This window comes from Volvox carteri, assembly GCF_000143455.1.
Source record: "Volvox carteri f. nagariensis unplaced genomic scaffold VOLCAscaffold_31, whole genome shotgun sequence".
Classification (NCBI taxonomy): domain Eukaryota; kingdom Viridiplantae; phylum Chlorophyta; class Chlorophyceae; order Chlamydomonadales; family Volvocaceae; genus Volvox; species Volvox carteri.
Genome location: NW_003307574.1, coordinates 251,589 through 271,320, shown reverse-complemented (window position 1 = coordinate 271,320; position 19,732 = coordinate 251,589). Strand labels below are relative to the sequence as shown.

The following is a 19,732-nucleotide window of genomic DNA, read 5'->3' as shown; positions in this document are numbered from 1 at the left end:
TGGAGTGTGGTGCGGAGCATTACTGCGGCCGGCAAGGATAGACATGCCCGGTGTTAAGAGTGCGGTTGTACTTTGAACTGGCCACAGGTCTCCGCCTGGCTAAGAGGTGCGCCGTGTTCGTACATGCCCGACATTTAAGCGTACCACTCCTGTTGAAAGGTAACATTGTTTTTTAACCACGAAAACGTCGCGTGTTCTAAGGTATTGCACTGCTCGTCACTGAACTTGAGGGTTGGATGGGAGGACGTGTCGTGCCCAGGCCTTGTGTACAGCGCCAGGTACTAGGTAGGTACGCAATATTATTAAGGCAATACTGTTTATGGAGCCCTGTGATCCTCAGGCAGGCATAACAACCCCAGTACAGTCACTCAGGCCCGGGGAAGCCAAGTGCATGTCTTCCGCTGCCGAGTTGACAGATTTACTCACTTCGTCAAGAGTTTCGCTGTACATGATTCCTACCTACAAAATGCGGATTAGTTGTCCCATCCTGGGCAGCTTCCCGTCACTCCTTACAGCGTCTTACAGCCGTGAGGGCGTCGAGCCCTTACTGACTCTCACAAGCACCTGCCTCTTATGGCCAACTGCTGCGGACACAACTGTTTCTAAAACGCGTGGTGGGGTCGCACGCAGGTAACACTGCCCCTAGAGTTGCCTGAGCATCATCATCCTACAGGGCGCTTGCAGAACCCCAGAAATGAAACAGCACTGGAGCGGATTATGAAAGCAGGTTCGGATTAGGTGCATGTTGAAGCCACACGAAAGCTTTTGACGGCAAGCAAGATCACTTTAGACAGCACAAAACCGGCAACAACGAAGCTCGGTGGTGGAGCCAGCCACGTTTGCTTGCACGAAAGATATAGCTATGCAGCTGCAACTTTCAAAAAGCAACAATTGTGACAGTAAAGCGAAAATGCATTGTGATCTGCATGCTCAATGGCACAGAAAAAGACTGTGTGCTCAATGGCACCCCCAAGAGGCCGCAGGACGCCGCAGCCACAGTCTGTACCAGGTTCTTGTCTGTACGTGCTCCACAGCGCGCATACTGGGACGACCAAAACACTTCAGGAAATAAAAACTGTCCTTTGGAATGAAACAGCGTGCGCAACCCTGCAAGTGATGAGCTCGAAACTATTATAGACGCCCTTAGGACGTACCACAAGAATAACCGCTGGTCCTGCACGTTGGCAAGACCGCTCATTCCGCATCGCCGAGTTTGCGCGGGCCACGGGCAGCTCAGCCCAACCCCAGCACTATACAAATCCCTGAACACACCAGCCTCCGGAATTGAACATAAAGACCGTCTACAAGTACGCACCCCCCGCGGCATGCGCAGCGGCTGCGGTGAGGTACCTCCTGTATGCCCCAGTCGAACGAAAGGCATCCTGGCCGAGGTTACCAACGAAAGCATTCACAAACTCGCCAGGCGCACTCGCAAGTCCCCAGGGCAGGAAGGCAGTCGCCAACGGCATAGCCAGCGCCGGAAGGCCTGCGCTGCCGCCAAGAAGTGCGCTAGGCAGGTAGGCCGGCTGCTGCAGGGCCGGCAACTGCATGAACGGGAAAGGCAACCGCTGCTTCTCAGGAAGGTAATGAGTCGCAGCAAGCGGGCCAACCAACCCTGACAGAGTGTTGCCAGTCCGCAACGCCGCAGCATTACTATAGCCTTGTTGAGCCAGGGCATTAAATGGAACCCACATGGGCCCGGTACCCGGGTCCTCCAATTCCTGATCAGGGTGTAGCACCGACTCGTAATCTTGGCGGAGTGAAGCCTCCTGCTGCCCGACACCACCCACCGGCTCGCCGTCCGCACATTCGTCAGCTGCTCCCGTTGCATGACGACTGTCGCCGCTGCTCTGGTCTTCCACAGGCACGAAGGTTCCCATCTCAGCCGTCGATCCAACATGCCAATTGGTGTGCTCGCCAGCCTGCCGTGTAGGATCCAAGCATAGCTCATGGCTCATGACGGCTCCGAAACCGCTGCTCAGCAAGTGCCGAAGGAGGACAGTGGAGCCCAGGCCGCCCCAAGCTGGGCCCAATAGTTCATTTGGGGACGGCTCACCATCCTTCGGCCACCTGAGGAGAGCTTTGGGAAACGAGGTGATCACGTTGGCGGTAGCTTCCAAGGACTCACGAGACGAGGACGCGGGAGCCTGCTTCAGCGGTGCACGGCTGTCCAATACCGGCGACATCTTACCCTTGTTTGCTTGGAGTAATATCTGGTTATTCTCCACACCGGCCAAGACCTGCGCCTTGCCTTCAACGCTGGCGTGATTCACATCAACTGTTGCCTTCCTGGGGCGCTTGCGATACCCGTCGTCTGGGGCGACGCGCTCACGGACGCGTGTTTCCTTCCGCGTCAGGGCCTCAGCAACGCCGGGGTGCCGGGTATGACGGCCCACAGCGGGCTGCGTGACGCATTCACCGGAGCGGCGCATCTCCACGGCTTGCTGGACAGCATGGCTGGGCACGGGGTTGGCGATCTCGCAACCAGATGTGTTGATACACTGCGCGTTACCAAGAGGCGCCAGGGGGCCCCGGCGCAGCTGCGAGTCCCTCGCCTCCACGGCTGGCGCCGCAGCCAGTACCACTGCTGCATGAACGCACTGGCTACGGACAGGCACACCTGGCTGTAGGTTAGCGCCTGGGGAGGGAGAGGGAAGGTGATTGAGACCCCCAAGCCGCTTAACGGTGAAGCCTTCGTGTGCAACCTCTCTAGCTAACGACGCCTCTTGCTGATATCTATTGGTTGCGAGCTGTGTGTGTGGGATCACGGTCAACTGATGTAGCATAGGCATCTGCAAAGCCTCCGGCAGCAAGGTCCCCACGGGATGTGCGAAGCGGGCGTGTAACGGATTCCCACCAACGGTTGGCAGGTAACGCAGGAGGCCCATGGGATTGCGCGCGTCATGCTCGTGCAGTGGAACTGGCACTGCTGCTGCATTGCGGCGAACTCCGTGCAGCGTGTCGTACTTCTGCAGGCCCCCGCTGCGGTCTTCACAAGAACCCCCTCCACGCTCGGTTAACCTCGATTGCTTGGATGGCGGCACCTGACAAGGCGCCGATGCAGTGCCCCCGCCATGGGATGATATCAATCCCCCGGAGGATGACTGCTGTCGCCAGGCAGAATGGGTTCTGCTACGCTGGTGTTTGTAGGCCCCTTCATGGCTGTCAGCACCGCCGTTAGCTGACTGTACTTCATCCCTCTTGCCAGCGCCGGCGTCGCCGTTGCCCGTGTCATCTTCGATGGTTCCGCTGCTGCTGCTGCGAGGCCCGTCAGACATCGTCGCACCCTCCGAACGAAAATGTGAAGGTACGCACCGCGTGCGCTTCGGAGGGTGATTCATTTCAGGCAACAAGCTTGCTAAGGCCTCGGCAACACCCCGCTGTTCCTCGTTGCTGCAGTTGCCATATCCTGGGCAATCGTCCGCCTTGTCGCTGGTTTTGGGTTGTCCTCTCGACTTCTGTGCGCATGTCTGAGGCATGAGGCGGGCACCATAGCGATACTTTTAATAAAGCGCCCTAGTGCTACGTGGTCGCAGGATGACACGAGGGAACTTTGCGAACTTCGCGTGCCTTGCTATCTCTGCGCGAGGCCAGCGCCAAGAAACGTCTCCTTTGGCCCATGGGGAAGCAACGCATAAATGCCGCAGCCCGGCCAAACCACACACCCGTCGTTGATAATGTACAGAAATCCACTTGCTGCTCACCTGTCGCGTGATTTCCTGCTTGCGCCGCGTTCGGTACATGCGGAAATAGTCCCGGACCGCAAACTTTGTGCGTAGGCCTGCATACGACATTCGAAAATCCAAAGGCTTTGCCAAATTTCTGTGGACAGCTCGCCCTGTACTAAACTAGCATCTGTTACCTCTTGTGTGGCGAATAGCACGTTCTGCAGACGGCCGGCTTGCGGGGTCGGGCCAGGCATGCTTTGCGTTAACATCCCACCACCTACGCCGGGCGAGCGTACGGTGCGGGACACAAAGATTATTGAAGGAGTGTGCCAAATCCTTGCACTCTAGGGGCACTACATTTTGTCAGGCCGATGACAAATGTCCCCTTCTTCTTGTGCAGCGCCCAAGCTTTGAATGAAGGGCGCAAACCCTTACTCTCGTATTGCTCTGGCTCCCGGCATCCTGTCCGTGTGCTCCTTGATATCCCTTGCCCATTCGTTAAACTCGTGCCATGAATAGTTCCCGGTGGCCATGCCCACTCAACAAGATCAGAAAGGCTGTCTTTCCGCCCTAATGAATTACCATTTATGTACAGTAGGCCACGTATGTGTAGTGCGCTGCATTCCGTTAAAGAATAAGTTTAGTTGTGTTCCCCGTGTTTAGACTTTAGTGCACCACCCGGCCTAAGCGCAGCAAAAGAGACTCTTACAGCTTGAAGTACGAAAGGTAAGGAACTAAATGAGAATGTCATTCCCAACGATTTCCACCTCTTTGGAACAACAGCGCTTATCGTACGGAAGCTGTCATCGCACGCGTTTTCATTTCATTCTCTGCACGGTTACACGCCGCATGCAAAACACATCGGCAGTCGACTGTGCGGAAGAAAATGGCGTTTCCATTAAATCCTTATAATTGCATCACATTGCCGCTCATTGAGGTAGGGCTGGCGCAGCGAGATGCGCATGTATCCCCACACATTCTCTTCGCTTGCTGCCCTATGGGCTAGCTAGACAAATAAAATGAAAGCCTAACTCACTGGGCTTTCCTAAGAACTAGACACTTCTCAATGAACTGGTGACCCTGGGGACATATCCACGTAAACTTGCATCGGCCATTTCAAATGCGTTTCTCCGGTAATTAATAGTGCTGTAAACATGTTTGGACTTCTGTTGCTTGTCCGAAGTTGTTCGAGGTAATGGAGAAACGGCCCGTTGGAGCTGACGCAGTACTTGCGCAGATGCTGACGACCTGCCGTGTGAACATTTTATACAGGACCCCAACCGTTCCGTATAGTGCCTAGTTTTGCTTGCAAGTAAATTCTTTTGTCACACTACATTGTATTGGCTGCAGCTTATATTGAGGCTATTTATAGAAACAGTCTCGGGGCAAGCAACATGGGATCCGGCGGAGCGTCCACTCCTGGAGGGCGAGAAGGGGGAGTTAAGCTTGTCGGCTATCACAACTTCGTGCGCCACAACCCGAGGAGCGATAAGTTTGCTGTGCAGAAGTTCCATCATATTGAATTTTGGTGCGCTGATGCAACGAATACGTTTAAGAGGTGCGTATCAAGTTATGCGCATTCAGCGTTTCCTAGCTTTTCGGCGGCGATGCTAGATGTACCGGATGTCCCAGTCGTCTCAGTCCGCCGCTTGGCGCGCAGTGGACACACAGCTCAGGAGGATTTATGCGAAGGCGTCGGTGTTGCTCCAATTGAAATCTTTCGGACAGCGCTTAAGATTATGTTTCGGCTTTTGATTATCTTGGAGCCCAGGCCTCTCCTACCCAAGCTCCCAAGCACGACCGTCCCTTACCTCAACATCCCTTCTCACTGCCCCGCCCTCTTTTCCATGCCAGCACATCACCCACTCCTACACAACCGCCTTACGAGTCTAGCTTCTCGTTACTGGACTTACCCCCTTTCCCCCATTTCCTACCTCGCTGCCTTGAGTCAGGGCCTTGTCCTCAATCAAAACCCTAACCGCTAACGCTATGACCGCTGCTTGTTTCAACCTCAATTCCCGACCTCCGACTCCCCACTTCCACCTGTGACAGGTTCCAGCACGGCCTTGGTATGACCCTGGTGGCCAAATCCGATCAGTCCACCAACAACACCCTCTACGCCAGCTACGTGCTACGCAGCAACGACCTGGTCTTCACCTTCACCGCCCCCTACTCCCGCAAGTGCGCGGCAGTGAGTGAGGGCACACCGCTGCGCCACTACCGAGTAGATGAGGCGTACGATTTCGTCAACTGCCACGGGCTGGGCGTGAAGGCAGTGGGTAAGTGGGGGACAGGCACAGGGCCAGGGCAAAAACGCGTTTAAAATGGCGAGATAAGCGTGTGTGTGTGTGTGTGTGTCTGTCTGCGCGCGCGCGCACTTGTGCATGTGTTCCGGATGAGTGTTGGGCTCGGGGGCTCCCGGCATACGCTGCAGGAACCGTAGCAGCATGCGCCTGCGTGCTTGCGAGTCATGGGAATCGCAGCATGGCCTGTAAGGTGTGTGTGTCTGTGTGTGTGTGTGTACTAGGAGGAGTCGCGCGTGCCGGGAGATTTGGAATGACTGTCGTGGGGATTAGAGGGGCCCATCCGCCCTCAGCTTGGGTCCCTGCTCGCCCCAAATAGGGGAGGGCAAGTCCCCACATGCCCCACACACTTCCTCACATGCAGCAGTCCAGTTAAACTCTCAGGTTTAACAAATTGCAGTTATGCTTACAATTCCGCTCACAGTTTTATAAGAGTGAGTGGCATTTCCTTTCTTCTCAGGTTTGTTGGTGGAGGACGCCCGGGCTGCTTACGAGGTCTCTGTTGCCGACGGCGGCAAGGGCGTGTTGGCGCCTCAAGAGCTGACGGACGAGGCCACTGGCACCACGCAGACCGTTGCGGAGGTGCTACTATACGGCGATGTCGTACTGAGGTGCGTTCCAGTGCGATGTGCAGTGCTTGGCAGTGCTTGCAAGTATAGTAGGTGTTGTCATGTATGGTGTGTGCACACCTACCTCTATCTCTGGCTGCCTTAATGATCGCCAGCGTTCCTTTTCCCTCCCCCCTGTGGTATGGTGGGGATATATACTGTTACGGGTCCTACTGCCGCGACTTGTGACCTATTTACTATGACCCATTTGCCGGTCGCGGTGGTGGCGGGGTGGTGGCGGCAACGCGGGTGGTGGCGGTGGCGGTGGCAGGTACGTGAGCGGCAGCTTCACCGGTCCCTTCCTGGCGGGCTACACCCCGCTGCCGGACTCCCCCGCCATCAGCTACGGGCTGCAGCGAGTGGACCACGCGGTGGGCAATACACACGAGCTGCTAAAGGCTGTGGAGTACGTCATGGGGTTTACGGGTGAGATGGCGAGTGCAGGGACGGGGGGGAGGAGAGGGGAGGGGAGGGGAAGTCCGAGCGGGGTGGGGCTGCTGCCACGGTTGCATGGGTGTGCCGCCAGTATTGTACGTGTGTGTTGTCCGTGTCTATCTCTGCGAGTCTCGTCTATGTGTTCCGGGTGGGGTGGGGTGGGGTGGTAACCTACTTTCCGTGGGTCCAGTCTGGAGCTCTAGATGTGTGCGAGAAGGTGGGGTGTTGCCGGGGTGAGGGTTGGGAAGGTCACTTCCTGGTGGTTGGGACGGAGGGAGGGGGGGCCCGATATGCGCAACCCAGGGGGAAATCCCTCTTGCGGTTGGGGGTGGTTGGTTCCGCCTCGAGGGGGTGTCGGTGTCGTAGGCCGGCCAGGACTGAAGGGGTAATTCTCGATGGACGAAACAGGACTTGGCTTGGCTTGGCTTGGGCTGGACACGTGTGCAATCGTCCTGCGGCGCGGCGGGGGCGGCGGCGGAGGTACCGCTTCCGTTCTGGCATTCGTCTTCCCTTTCAGGACCTGCCCCTCCTCCTTCCCCTTCCTATTTGCTATTATCAGGGACATCACGATTCCCGGGTGCCCTGTTGTTCCAAGTACATGTGCACACACACACAAGTATACCAGATGCCGCCGTCGGCCGAGTTGGCGGTCGTTCGAGTCGTGACCCCACACAACCGCACACCGCCCATCACCACCCACGCGAACACCCACCCACCCCCAGGTTTCCATGAGTTTGCCGAGTTCGTGGCCGAGGATGTGGGCACGGTGGACAGCGGTCTGAACAGCATGGTAGGTGCTGCAAGGAGAATAACTGCCTCTCCTGCGCGCCTTCCCCCGTCTCGTCGGCCCCCTCTCCACGCTCTCTATACCATTTTGCTCCGTCCGCCATACAGGTGCTGGCCAGCAACAACGAAGCTGTGCTGCTACCCATCAACGAACCCACCTTTGGCACTCCCCGCAAGAGCCAGATCCAAACCTACCTTGAGCAGAACGAGGGGCCGGGGCTGCAGCACCTAGCCCTACTCACCAATGACATCTTCGCAACCCTAAGGTGACCACAAGGAACCCGGAGAGGGGAGGGGAAGCGGGATGGATTGGGATGGCTGGCGTGTCCGGGTTTCGGGTTTTCATGAGCTATGTGAGGGCCTAATCCCCGCCCGCTTGCCTGTGGTGAGTTCGGAAAACATGGTAATGGATCGGTCAGTCGGATGGATGGATGGAATGGCATTCCATATTTGGATTGTTGCGTCATGCCGGTGCGGGTCGGGTCGTGGTCGGGTCGGGTCGCATGCTCATCAGGGTTCGACACTGACCTTCCTGGAACTTGCGGGCTCCCCCGTACCTCCCAAATTTTCCTTACGGAGGGGCCCCCGTACCAGGCTCCTGTACCGGCCGAAAACCTTACGGGGGCCCCCGTAACCCCCGCAAAACCTTTACGGGGGCACTGTCCTTGGCTGAAACGCTGTGGAAAGTGACGCTTTGCATTTTTTTTGCCCTGTAAATCGTTTTTTCGTTGTTTTTTCGTGAACCATTACACTCGGGGACACGGCACACTCAGTGAAAGCCAAGCGCCTTGGCCGCCGCGGCCGCCCATCCCTTCTGCTCCTCTTTCTCGTCCTCCTCATCCTCGTCCTCCTCGTCCTCCTCCTCATCCACGCACGACTCATCGGTATCTCGTTCTACGTCGGTCTCGTAGTCACTGTCACTAAAAGCCTCATCGTCACTAGCGGGGTATGTTGCTTGTACCAGTACTTCAATCTCTGGGTCAGTCGCAACCTCCTCATTATCATCCTCTCCGTATGGCTTCAAATTAATTTTAAGGTGGCGCGCTTCTTGGAGGGCAGTGGCTTAGGAGGCCCTTGGTCACCTCCTGACGACTCCTTGTCTGCCATCGCTGGATGTTACAGACCAGAAGTTATAAAAGTATTATGAAAAGTGTAGTTAAATATTGCAATTTGAATTATGTCTGCCAAGTGTGTGGCCTTATCCTTTATATGGTCCGTCCTCTCCCCTACGGGCCCGTACGGCCTCTTATAAATCCTTAAAATCCTTCGGGGGGCCACCGTAACCGGCCTTCGGCCGGTCCGGGGCCGGCCCCGTACGGGGCGCTTCGCGCCCCAAAATCCTTACGGGGGCCACCGCAAAGTCCTACGGGCCCGTACGGGGATACCGAAAAAAGGCCAAAAACTTACGGGCTCCGTACGGGGTGTCGAACCCTGATGCTCATATACCTGGTGGTGTTCGTGTGTCGTCTAGTTGCCATCATGTTGCCGCCTTGTCGTCGTCCTCCTCCATCCCCCTTCCGCCTCCCCCCCCCCCCACCACCCACCATCACTGCCTTGTGGAAACCACACTACAGGGAGATGCGGGCCCGCAGCGACATGGGCGGCTTTGAGTTCATGCCCCGCCCCTCCGACAAGTACTATCGCGAGCTGCCCAAGAAAATTGGCGACACGCTCACTCCCATGCAGTACAAGTAAGCAGCGCACGAAGATAGGGGGGATGAACTGGTTACGCTGCTTTGAAAAGGAGTATTCCCTTTGAAGGGAAGAGCCCTCCACGCAAAGAATTGTGACGTGCCGCAGCCACCACGTCGCTCGCGGCTGCCGCAGCTGCAGCGGCCCTCCTGCCAGATGGCCCTCCTCTCCTTTCCCACCTTCCTAACTCAAACCCTATGTTTCCCCTTTCCCAGCCAACTAACAAACCAACCAATTCCAACTGTTGTTCATCTCGCAGGGAGGTGGAGGAGCTGGGCATCCTGGTGGACCGGGACGACCAGGGCGTGCTGCTGCAGATCTTCACCAAGCCGCTGGGGGACCGGCCCACAGTCTTCATAGAGGTCATTCAGCGAGTTGGCTGCGAGCGGGAGGTGGGTGCTGGGTGGTGGCTGGGTGGCGGGTTGTTAGTTGGCTGGCTGGCTGGCTGGCAGGCTGGCAGGCACAACACAAACCCAAGACCAGGCGTTAGTGTTACGGGTTGGAATTGATAAAGGTTCATTAAGTTCCTGTTTTGGGGGCTCTGAGAAATGCCATGGAACCCCCCATGTGTGTGGTTCGTTTGTGCGTTTTTATTGGATCTGGTATTTTCTTCCTCACGCTGCTTGTTAGTGGATTGGATTTCCGGGTTCTGACTTTCCTGCCTGTGCAGTCCTGTTGAATTGTGTGATGACTGACCGCCGGGCGCACTGGTGCGGATGTGGATATATGGATATGCGGTGTGTTGACGAGGGGTGGCCGGCCCGTGTCTCCCTCCCCTGTGCAGGTCAAGGAGCCCACGACGGGGGCGGTGGTGGGTACGGAGCAGGCGGCGGGGTGCGGCGGCTTCGGCAAGGGGAACTTCAGCGAGCTGTTCAAGAGCATCGAGGATTACGAGCGCACGTTGAATGTGTGATGATGACGATGAGGAAGCGGTGGAGGAGGAGGAGGAGGAGGAGGTGGAGGAGGAGGTGGAGGAGGAGGAAGAGGTGGAAGAAGAGGTGGAGGAGGAGCTGTGTAGAGGCTGTGATGTGCAGTTGACCGGGCAGCTATTGTTTGTTTCATACTCGCTGGGCGTGTGCGGTGAAAACCGTGGTAACTTATGTGTAATGACCGGAGAATTCGTGGTGTGACAGATGCAAGCATGACAGGAGGAAATTAAGTCTTTCGCTGCGGTTGGTTGGGCCCCACTTTAGCGGCTGAGGAAGGCGACGCCTATCATAGGCTGTTATGGTTGTTTTTAACTTCGCGGCTTTCGGGACGTGTTATACCCCCTTTGCGCGGTTCCTCCCGTGCCCTCCACCAACTCCGCTGTGTGGGATTGTAATCACCATCTGAGGCGTTGCGTCGCCCGTACTAATTCTTTCCTGCGTTCATAAGCCGAGGATTAGTCTCGCTGTATCATATCGGCACGTGTGGCCGGCTGCTCCAGGACCGGGGGTATTTTAGGGTAATCTTCTTTATGAGAGCCAGTAATGAAGTAAAGTGCTTTGTTGTTGTGTACGGTTCAATCTACATGGTTCAACCTCCGATGGTGGTTAGGGTTCCCTGCAGCATCGCGGCTGCTTTTGCAAATTACTAACTAATAGGAAACTAGAAAAAGGTTCCATTCGGTGGCTCGCGTGATACGACGCTGTTCATGGGCTGCAGCTGGGCCAAGGATGTAACTTGCGTTTTGCAGTGGCGGCACGGCCAACGCATCTGGTTGCTGCTTGTCTTGCCCGCAGCTGTACAGCGCTGACGGCCTGCTTCAATCTTGGACGTGTGCCAGATGATCGGCATTACGAAAGCGATGATGGCCAAATAACGCATCAAGGAGCCTTGCTTTGCTTATGGCGTAAGGCTTATGGTGCTTCAGGACATGTTCCGACAACTCCTTCCTCCCTTAAGGATTCAGTAAATCCCCTAAATGCACATGTCACCAGGCCATCGGCCCTGCCGCCATTGCGTATCCCGCGTGCTCCATCTCCACTCTGCAAGGACTGCCCAAGGCGAATAGTCCAAATGGCCAGTCCTTTGTTGGCCGGCACGCATCCAAACCTCAAGACTTTGTTTCTCCGCACATTACGGCACCCCTGGGGTCTAGGGCTCACTGTAATACCTGCAGCAGCTCATCAACTCACGGCTCATGCTGCCACCAGTACACAACAGCGGCGAGTGACTCGGGTGACTCTCGCACTAGGGTCTTTTCCGTCACACCATGATTTTAAAGCTAAGCGGCGAGCCAACTGGTGCAGAGGCGGCCATCGGTTGCGGCTGCACGGAACCTTTCCAGTCTGTTCACCACCTTGGGAGGTGCGCATCAACAAAGCCGTGCATTTTGCCCTCACCAGTTCGACACAATATGCGTTTGTGCGGGATGGGGGTTATGATTAGACAGGGGGTGTCAGCTTCGCGTCATGTGTCCTTGGGAAGAGGGTGGAAGGCAGAACGTAAATGACTAACGCTTGCGGGCTTGGGAATATGACCTTCGAACGACGTTATCTTCTTACGCGCTGCTTTCGAGGAAATTTGCCATCTTGACCTGTTGCGGGCCGTCGGCGCATGGCCACCTCAACCTCTCATCTCCCGATTCTTCGGTTTGTTCCCCTTCGTCCGTCCACTCTCATCAATAGCGTTAAGCATACAAGTAGTCCGGTTACTCAAACCAAATGTTGCCGTGGATTCTCACGATCATTTTGATACAAGATTTGGGTGGCCTTGCCTTGCGTTGGTCTGTGTCGAAATGTACGGCGTAGAAACAGGGAAGGCGGAACGGTCAACGTTTCGCTCGAAAGTGCCATGGTTTTTACGGTTCCAAATGTGTTTTTAAATAGTTTGTTCATATCAGTAAAAAAATTGTAAGATCCGAAGGGAGCGAACGAAGAGTCTCTGCCTTCAGGTCAACGGCGGGTCCTTGGTGTTTCTTCCTGTTCCTTTGCACACCGACGACGTCAGCTGATTCAAACACTACGTACAGTGTTCCAGGACGCTTTTATAAAGCCGAAGCTTGGACTCCTGGACTTGCGGAAATCGCTCCAGCGCGGATCGCAAGCAAAAATCGTTTTAGTGAGTGTTTGGCATCAAAGTATTTGGATTTCACGAAGATATATTTCTTGCTGCTACTTAAAGTTGTTTATCATGTGTAAGGTTTTGCCCGTGCCAACTTGAAATGGATGTGCTGGCATAAGTCGGGGCGATGTAGTTTGTGTGGCAAACTTTAATAGGGTATTTAATAATTATTTTAGTTTCATTTGTTGTTGAAACACTACTGGAGTACCCTGAGTAGCACCTGGACTGCATATGAAGCTCTCGACCTTTCGACCTCTCGACACTCTAGTACCTGACCAACCAAACATGTTTTGCCAATATATATGTAACTTCATACATGTCGGTTTCAGTTGACTGTATTTTAGCTACTTGCAACTCCTTTTGTTTTAATCCTGTGCGCAGTTAGCTAGCGCCATCATCGTCTGCGACAGCACACCAGCAAAAAGGGAAGGCTGTGCCAGCTAACACCTTAACCTACAAAGAGATCAATTGAATTATACATATGTAATGCCAGACCAGGCACCACGCATCCATCGCGCGATGCCAGTGCGCCGGAGCCTCTGCCTACGCTGCGTCCTGCCGATTCTCTTTTACGTACTGCTCCTGGCCGCAGCTCGAGTCAGTAAGTAAACTTGAGTTACAATGCCACGATATTTAATAACATAGATGACAGACCGCACACTATGTACGGCGCGGCACCTGTCTTACTCCGTCGCGTCCTTCGGCCTTCGTTTTTCGCTCGTCTCCTTAGGCCCCTTACCCTACTTTTCCCGTTAACCGTCCATCCTTAACCATTCAACCCTTGCCTTATCCTCTTGGCCTTCTTACTCCCGTTTGAGTCCTCAGGTGTGCATGGCCAGCCCGAGCCCAGCATCCCTGTAGCGCGAGGGATGGATGGCGCGACAATGGACATAGGAACCGACGGGGCGACAAAGCCGCAGCCCGTCGTGACCACCATGGCTCCCTTATCTTCTCCGAAGCCCCCCTCGGTGTCCTCTCCGAAGCCGTCCTCAACATCTTCTCCAAAACCCGGAACAAAACCTTCCCCAACCTCCTCTCCGAAACCTACAGCGAAGCCCGCTCCGAAACTCACCGCAAAGCCCTCCCCGAAGTCCCGTCTAATTTCCTCTCCCAAGCCTTTCCCGACTTCCTCAACCAAGCCCATACCCAAGCCATCTCCCAAGCCATCCCCCAAGCCATCTGCCAAGCCTTCTCCGGCACAGTCTCCCAAATCTTCTCCCCCGGGAAATCCCTTTCGCCGGGCCCCAAGGCTCCTGCCTCCCTCCCGGACCCCGCGTCGGCTGGCAGAACCTCGTCCCATTAAACGCTCTATCTCACCGGCGCCCTCTGATGTACCTTGGACACCCGGCCTCTTCAATGCTACCCCACCCACAACCCCGCCGCCAGATCGTAAGTTCTGAGTCCAGTGCTCCAGTGCTCCACCCTACGCATATGGCAATACGTAATTCGTAATGTTACAGAGTAGGAGGCTTCTGGGCCGCTTTTATCACATTGTCAGTTCTACGATTTATCATCTTATAGCACCATCCACCACTACCACACTATACTTCGCCATACGAACTGTAAGTCCAAGGCGGCGGGTCCAGCCGTCTAGGACCCCTCCTCATCCATTCACCCGAACAACCGAAGAGACGGAGGGTTCGGCAATCGCCACCAATCCAGCGTGCGAATCTGGTCCATCAACTGCGACCTCAACTCCACATCTCAGCAGCTAGCAATACGGATTGCGACCATCTGTCGACAGTGGCTTTCGGATGGGGGGGAAAAAGAGGAATTGATTGAAATTTGCCGCAATTGTTTCCTTCACGCAAATTCCACACACACATACATACATACATACACGAGGCAGGCGGCTGGCAGAGATTAAGGCCTGACTTCTGCTCCCGGCCGACCCGGGTTCAAATTCGCCTGCCGGCTACTCGGGTATTTGAGGTGTGTTGAAATGGGAGGTGGCCCCCCATCATGTGGACGATGTAGGACGTGATCAAATCAACTTGCGAGCTAATCAGGAACTAAGTTGATGCGCCGTTGATCCGCTAGATTTGGTTGGATGCTGGTGGTGAGTTGCCGAACCCAACGAATACATTCTGAAGTTGGATGGGGTGACGGATTAGGGTGCCCCTCTAGCAGGGGAGAGCAGGGACTGCCCCAGGAAAGGGGGCCGCTGGCGAAGTTAACCACCCTGTAACAACATACATACATACATACATACATACACATACGCACGCACGCACGCCGACCGCGCGCAGGTACCAAGAATGGGTTGCGCCTGGTTCGAGGCCGCGGCGGCATAGGACGCCTGGAAGCGCGTGTGGTGCCGGATTTCTTTCTGCAGACGGGCTACTCGCAAAACGGCGGCTGGGCGCCCCTGTGTGATGACGGCAGCTTTGACGACCAGCAAGCTCTGGTGGGCAGCGTGGGATTGGGGAGAACGCCACTGACAAGGCAGTATGGCGTGCTGTTGACGTACACATAGCACACACACACCTACACACATACACACGCACGTATGAACACACACACTCTCTCTCTCTCTCACACACATATACACACACTCACGCTCCCACGCACTCGCAAGCGTACTCACGGACACTAGGTAATGCAGGTATGCCTTGCTTCTTGCCTTCCGGCCCTGACCGACTTCCGCCGCACCACCGCCGCCCCGACCCTCTAAACGGCTTTTTACAATTTGTTGGCTGAATGGCTCCCGGACTGGCGAATGGATGGCTTGACAACAGGTGTTCTGCAAGATCATGGGCTACAAATTTGGCCGAAAGCACTACCGTAACGGCATCAGCACCAACGGCCACGACGAACCCGAGCCGTGAGTGGGAAGTGCGGGGTTGAAGTCGAGAAGACTGTATATGGGAAATCATGAGGATGGCTGAGGGTGGCGGGGGCTGTTCGCGCGATCGCGTTCCCGAGTGCTGTGGCACCCACTTGGTCGTCATGGTCAACAAACGCTCCTGCAGCTTTTGCAGGGCCGGACTGCGACCTACTTTCCAGCTTCAAGGACGCTAGCACACCTGACTCCTTTTAACGTCCTTCCCGCGTCAGCACGGCACTGTCCACACGCCCTTCCCTCCGCCGGAGGTGACGTCCACATCGTGGTGCCATTTCCCCCATTCCCTCTCGCACCACCCTTACAGACGACCCAGTCCGTTAGGGCATCTCACATGCAACCCACTCGACCAATCCTGGCCGTCCTTCCCTGTCGGCAAGATCGATCTGCCTGACAGCCTGGACATGAAGTGCTTGCTGTTCGTTTCCTCCTGCGCGGGTAGGCGGCTCGTGGCGCTGCAGTGCTCAGGTGGGCCGGCCCACGCACCAGCCGTACACCGAACCATGACGAGCCACGCACCTACCCATCGAACCCTGGGCTCCATTGCGGCTCAATTGCCCTGAAGCCCCCGACCCGCACCCCGCTTGGCACCTAAGCACATTAAGTGCTCACCTCTCTCCTCACACCTCTCACCTCCCACCTCCCACGTCTCACCTCTCACCTCTCACTTCCCACCGCACATCGCACATCGCACATTACAACATATTACACGCATTCCTGTCTCGCCTGTCTCGCCTTTTTCTAGTGGGGCGGTTAACTTGCATTTCGCCTCGCACCACACCACGTCGCCTCCCCCTTCCTCTCGCTTTACGTCCGCCTTGCTGCTGACCCCGCTGCCTCCTCTAACCCCCCTTGACAACCCGCGCCCGCGCCTCCCCCGTGCAGACAAGCCCTTGAAGCCTAAGCCGCCTCCACCGCCCTCACCGCCCAGTAGGTTTCTCCTGGCGCCGTTGATGCGGCCGAATTGAAGTGTGGCTTTGGGGTTCGGGTATCATAGTGGCGTATTTGTGCCGTACTTGTGCCGTACTTGTGCCGTACTTGCCACGGAATCCATCATCGTGACGACAGCGCCTGGTCGCATCACCATCAGCATGACCCGTATCAGTTGCCCCTGTTGCCGATCTGCTGCTGCTACTACTGGCCCAGCTTCCACTGCTGCTGCCGCAGCCAATGCTCCTGCTGCTCCTGTTCATGCTGCTGCTACTGCTACTGCTGCTACTTGCAGATCCGCCCCTGCCTCCACCTCCAGCTCCCCGCATGCGTCATGCCATCAAAATGATCCCTTTGGAGGACAACCTGTTGGCGGCGTGGCAGCCCTCAGGCCTCCTGTTCAGTGAGCCGCTGCGCATCGAGCTGCTGGTCAACACCTCCACCTCCACCTCCACGTCATCCTCCTACGGTGCGGATGGCGTTGACGCCGTCGCCAACTCGAAGCCGGGGGTGGCGGTGTGGGCGCCGCTGTGTGTTTCAGCCAGTCAAGCGGAGGCTCTGAAGTTGCTGGGCAGTGGCCAGGAAGTCCAAGTGATTGCGAACACCTCGTGCCATCAGGTACGGCGTTTTGGCCGTACGTCTCTGTCACGTATGGTACGCAACATTTGGCTGGTACCTGGTACTCAACATTTGGCTTATTACACGCTCGTCTCTTTACAGGCGGCTGTAGCTGACTTTTTCCCTTGTCTCTATTACTTGGATGTTAGGACTTTTGCGTTATATGCAATCGATGACGCTTTATAGAATGTGCAAGGCGGTTTCTATAATGGTCCCCTAGCTACTGTGTCCCTAATCAAGCTTGTGTGGCTTCTAGGCTCTTCTGCTGGCTCTGGGTCGTTTGGGCACTCGTTACACCTCTCTGGGTAACACAACCGTGGTGTATAACACACGTATATATATGTAAATCCGTCGTGCGTTTTTCGTACAGGAAGGGTGGTATTCATTAGATCTTACATTTCGTTGCGTAACAACACCCACCCCAAGATGGGTAAGAGAAAGCGGTTACGTGCAATGGCTTAAGTGCAGGGTGACGTTTGTTTGCTCGGCATGGCTCCAAGTGCCGTAGTTGTCACTGATCGTGTGGAGGGATGGAAGGAGAAGTAAGGCGGATGTAGAAGGGTTGTGGCTAGCGCAAAGCGTGCGGCCGGAGTAAGGACTGAAGTCATCATGTCATGTACGCTACTGCGTAGTATCCAAATACATGCTCTGGAGGGGCGGCAACCGTGCGGGACTCCCGCACTTCGCCTCAAGGGAACATCCACTTCCATTCTTTCCATTTCTTCCCTTGTCCCTTTATATTCTTTCTCCACCTGCTGCTGGTTTACCTTTATTATCTTTGTTGCCGCCGTACACAGTACGAGGACTTCCCCAACAGTTGGTTCAGTTGGATGGTCGGCAAGGAGCAGACCCCGGTGAATATTCCTACAGGTAACAGGATTACAGCTCGCGCACGCAAACGAGCTTCATTTGAATTAATGTGGACCTCTCCGATAACGCAACTGACTGACTACTGACTGTCATGAAGTCCATCGAAGTGGACATCATCATCACTGCTTGTCTTAGAAGATCTCGCCGCAACTCAGAAGATCTCACCCCGTTAACTCAATCCTCCTAGTGATACGCAGTTCTGCACAGTTAGTCACTAACGGAGGGATTTTCCCCTGCAATGCTGGGTTTGGGGCTTTACAATGTGCCGTACGTTCGTTCATATGTTGCAATCCCACAACATATTACGTTCTTGCGTACCTAACGCACTCGCATCGTCGCGAGAGAAAAACACAACCTAAGCAAGTGTTTACGAATGTTTATGTGTGTGGCACAGATGCGTCCCCATCCGATGACAAGTCGCCTATGTTCGACCCCTCCCTCTACACCCACTGGGCGACGGTTGTGGGGGGCGCTGTCGAGGGCCGGCTCTCCCTACAGCAAATGCAACTGCAGGTGAGGGATCGCTGGCTGGTTGGTTGGTTGGTTGATCTATTCGTTGGTAAGCTGCTTGCAAGTTGGTTGAATTTGTCCGGTATCATCACAGTTATGGCCCGAGCAAATGCTCCGAGGCTAGGTTGCAAACCGGTATTGTCAGAAGGGCCGTTTGTGGAGGCGGCCTGTCGATAAGCTGTGGCTTAGGGCCAATAGAGGAGAGGTCTTGTAGGTATCTTATCACATGTGCGACGCGGGGCGAGGGGGATGGGGTGACGACGACACCGTATTACTACAGCTAGCGATAGATGCACTCTCTGGCCCGCCGCCCCTCGCTCCTTCCTCCCTAGCTCCCTAGCTCCCTAGCTCCCTCCCTAGCTCCGGCCCCTAGCTCGCCTCCTCATTGCTGTCTCGTCTGGTGCACTCCTCGTCCCTTGTACCTTTCCCAACTTCTACCCTTTTTTCTCTCCCGCACCGCACCGCACCAAACACTCTTCACCGCACCACACCTCATCACACTACACCACACTACAAAAGGGCTTTCGCTCTGTCCTGTCTACGTTCTCTTTTACTTGTTTGCCCACTAGCCGGTCACAAGTAGAATTGGTCGCACCGGCACTCCTCCCTTTCCTTCCCTCTCCTTCGTATAGGTCAGCACTGAGCCGTGCGAGACGGGCCTCATGTTCGTCGCCACCTGCGATACGCTGATTGTGTGATGGGGAAGTCATGTGCACGCGGAGGAAAAGCTGTGCGCATGTGAGGTGTTGACGTAGTCAGGTGCGGTGAATGCCCTGAGACAATCCTCATCTCCCGTGTAATGATGGAAAACCCCGAGCGCGTATGAGTTTGCAACGTCCCGTTTGCCACAAGTTTACATACATACATACGCACATACATACAGACGTACATACGCTGAACATCTTTCAAATCTTTCGGGTGGACAACATATTCCATCAGTACTGCTACTCCATCAGCAGTACAAGCAGGTTACATTAGCATATACTGCTGTAATCCTTTGGAATGCTGAAAGTGACTTGATGGCGCGATGACGGCTGCTGCTCATTGTCGAGGGAACCTCCTGAGCTGGCCTGCGAGTGGGTCACATACAGCTGTCACGACCAGACGTAGCTTGAATTCAGGTGGAGACGCGGCTTTCCTTCATCTATGTATTTAATCGTCTGTAGATCACATGTCCTGGTATGTTAGATAGGGACCGTCCATTTTATTCTTTATTCTTTACCAGTATGCGACCTGTAATTAGACAATAAAAGAGTTTTACAGACGGTTCCTTGCTGTCTTGCATCACCCTGCTGATGAGCAGTCCTGCTCTTGCTCTTGAGTTGCATTGCATTATTGTGCTGGCATCACTGTTACGTCTCTCCTTACGGACAAATAGTTAAATCAGGGCTGGTGGGCTGGTTACTCTCAGCTGCAGCTGCA

At 55.3% G+C, this 19,732-nt stretch overlaps 3 protein-coding genes across 3 annotated transcripts; 2 read left to right on the top strand and 1 right to left on the bottom strand.

Moving 5' to 3' along the window:
• Positions 1-1,301: 1,301 nt before the first annotated feature.
• VOLCADRAFT_93339 (uncharacterized protein) lies at positions 1,302-3,794 on the bottom strand (the record flags this gene model as incomplete). The annotated part of the gene is made up of 5 exons (XM_002952584.1): positions 1,302-1,922; positions 2,057-2,070; positions 2,129-2,638; positions 2,858-3,044; positions 3,705-3,794. The coding sequence occupies 5 exons, from the start codon at positions 3,792-3,794 to the stop codon at positions 1,302-1,304; spliced, it is 1,422 nt and encodes a 473-aa protein (XP_002952630.1).
• Positions 3,795-5,062: 1,268 nt separating this feature from the next.
• Positions 5,063-10,405, top strand: VOLCADRAFT_62773 (4-hydroxyphenylpyruvate dioxygenase; the record flags this gene model as incomplete). Its single annotated transcript, XM_002952648.1, has 9 exons — positions 5,063-5,226; positions 5,721-5,947; positions 6,432-6,582; positions 6,851-7,005; positions 7,737-7,804; positions 7,909-8,066; positions 9,375-9,491; positions 9,752-9,884; positions 10,277-10,405. 9 exons carry the CDS (start codon positions 5,063-5,065, stop codon positions 10,403-10,405), a joined length of 1,302 nt encoding a protein of 433 aa, XP_002952694.1.
• A 2,654-nt stretch (positions 10,406-13,059) lies between these two features.
• On the top strand, positions 13,060-19,008 carry VOLCADRAFT_93337 (uncharacterized protein; the record flags this gene model as incomplete). The annotated part of the gene is made up of 10 exons (XM_002952647.1): positions 13,060-13,141; positions 13,927-13,929; positions 14,790-14,947; positions 15,279-15,364; positions 15,690-15,850; positions 16,268-16,312; positions 16,632-16,930; positions 17,728-17,800; positions 18,195-18,313; positions 18,943-19,008. 10 exons carry the CDS (start codon positions 13,060-13,062, stop codon positions 19,006-19,008), a joined length of 1,092 nt encoding a protein of 363 aa, XP_002952693.1.
• Positions 19,009-19,732: the final 724 nt, after the last annotated feature.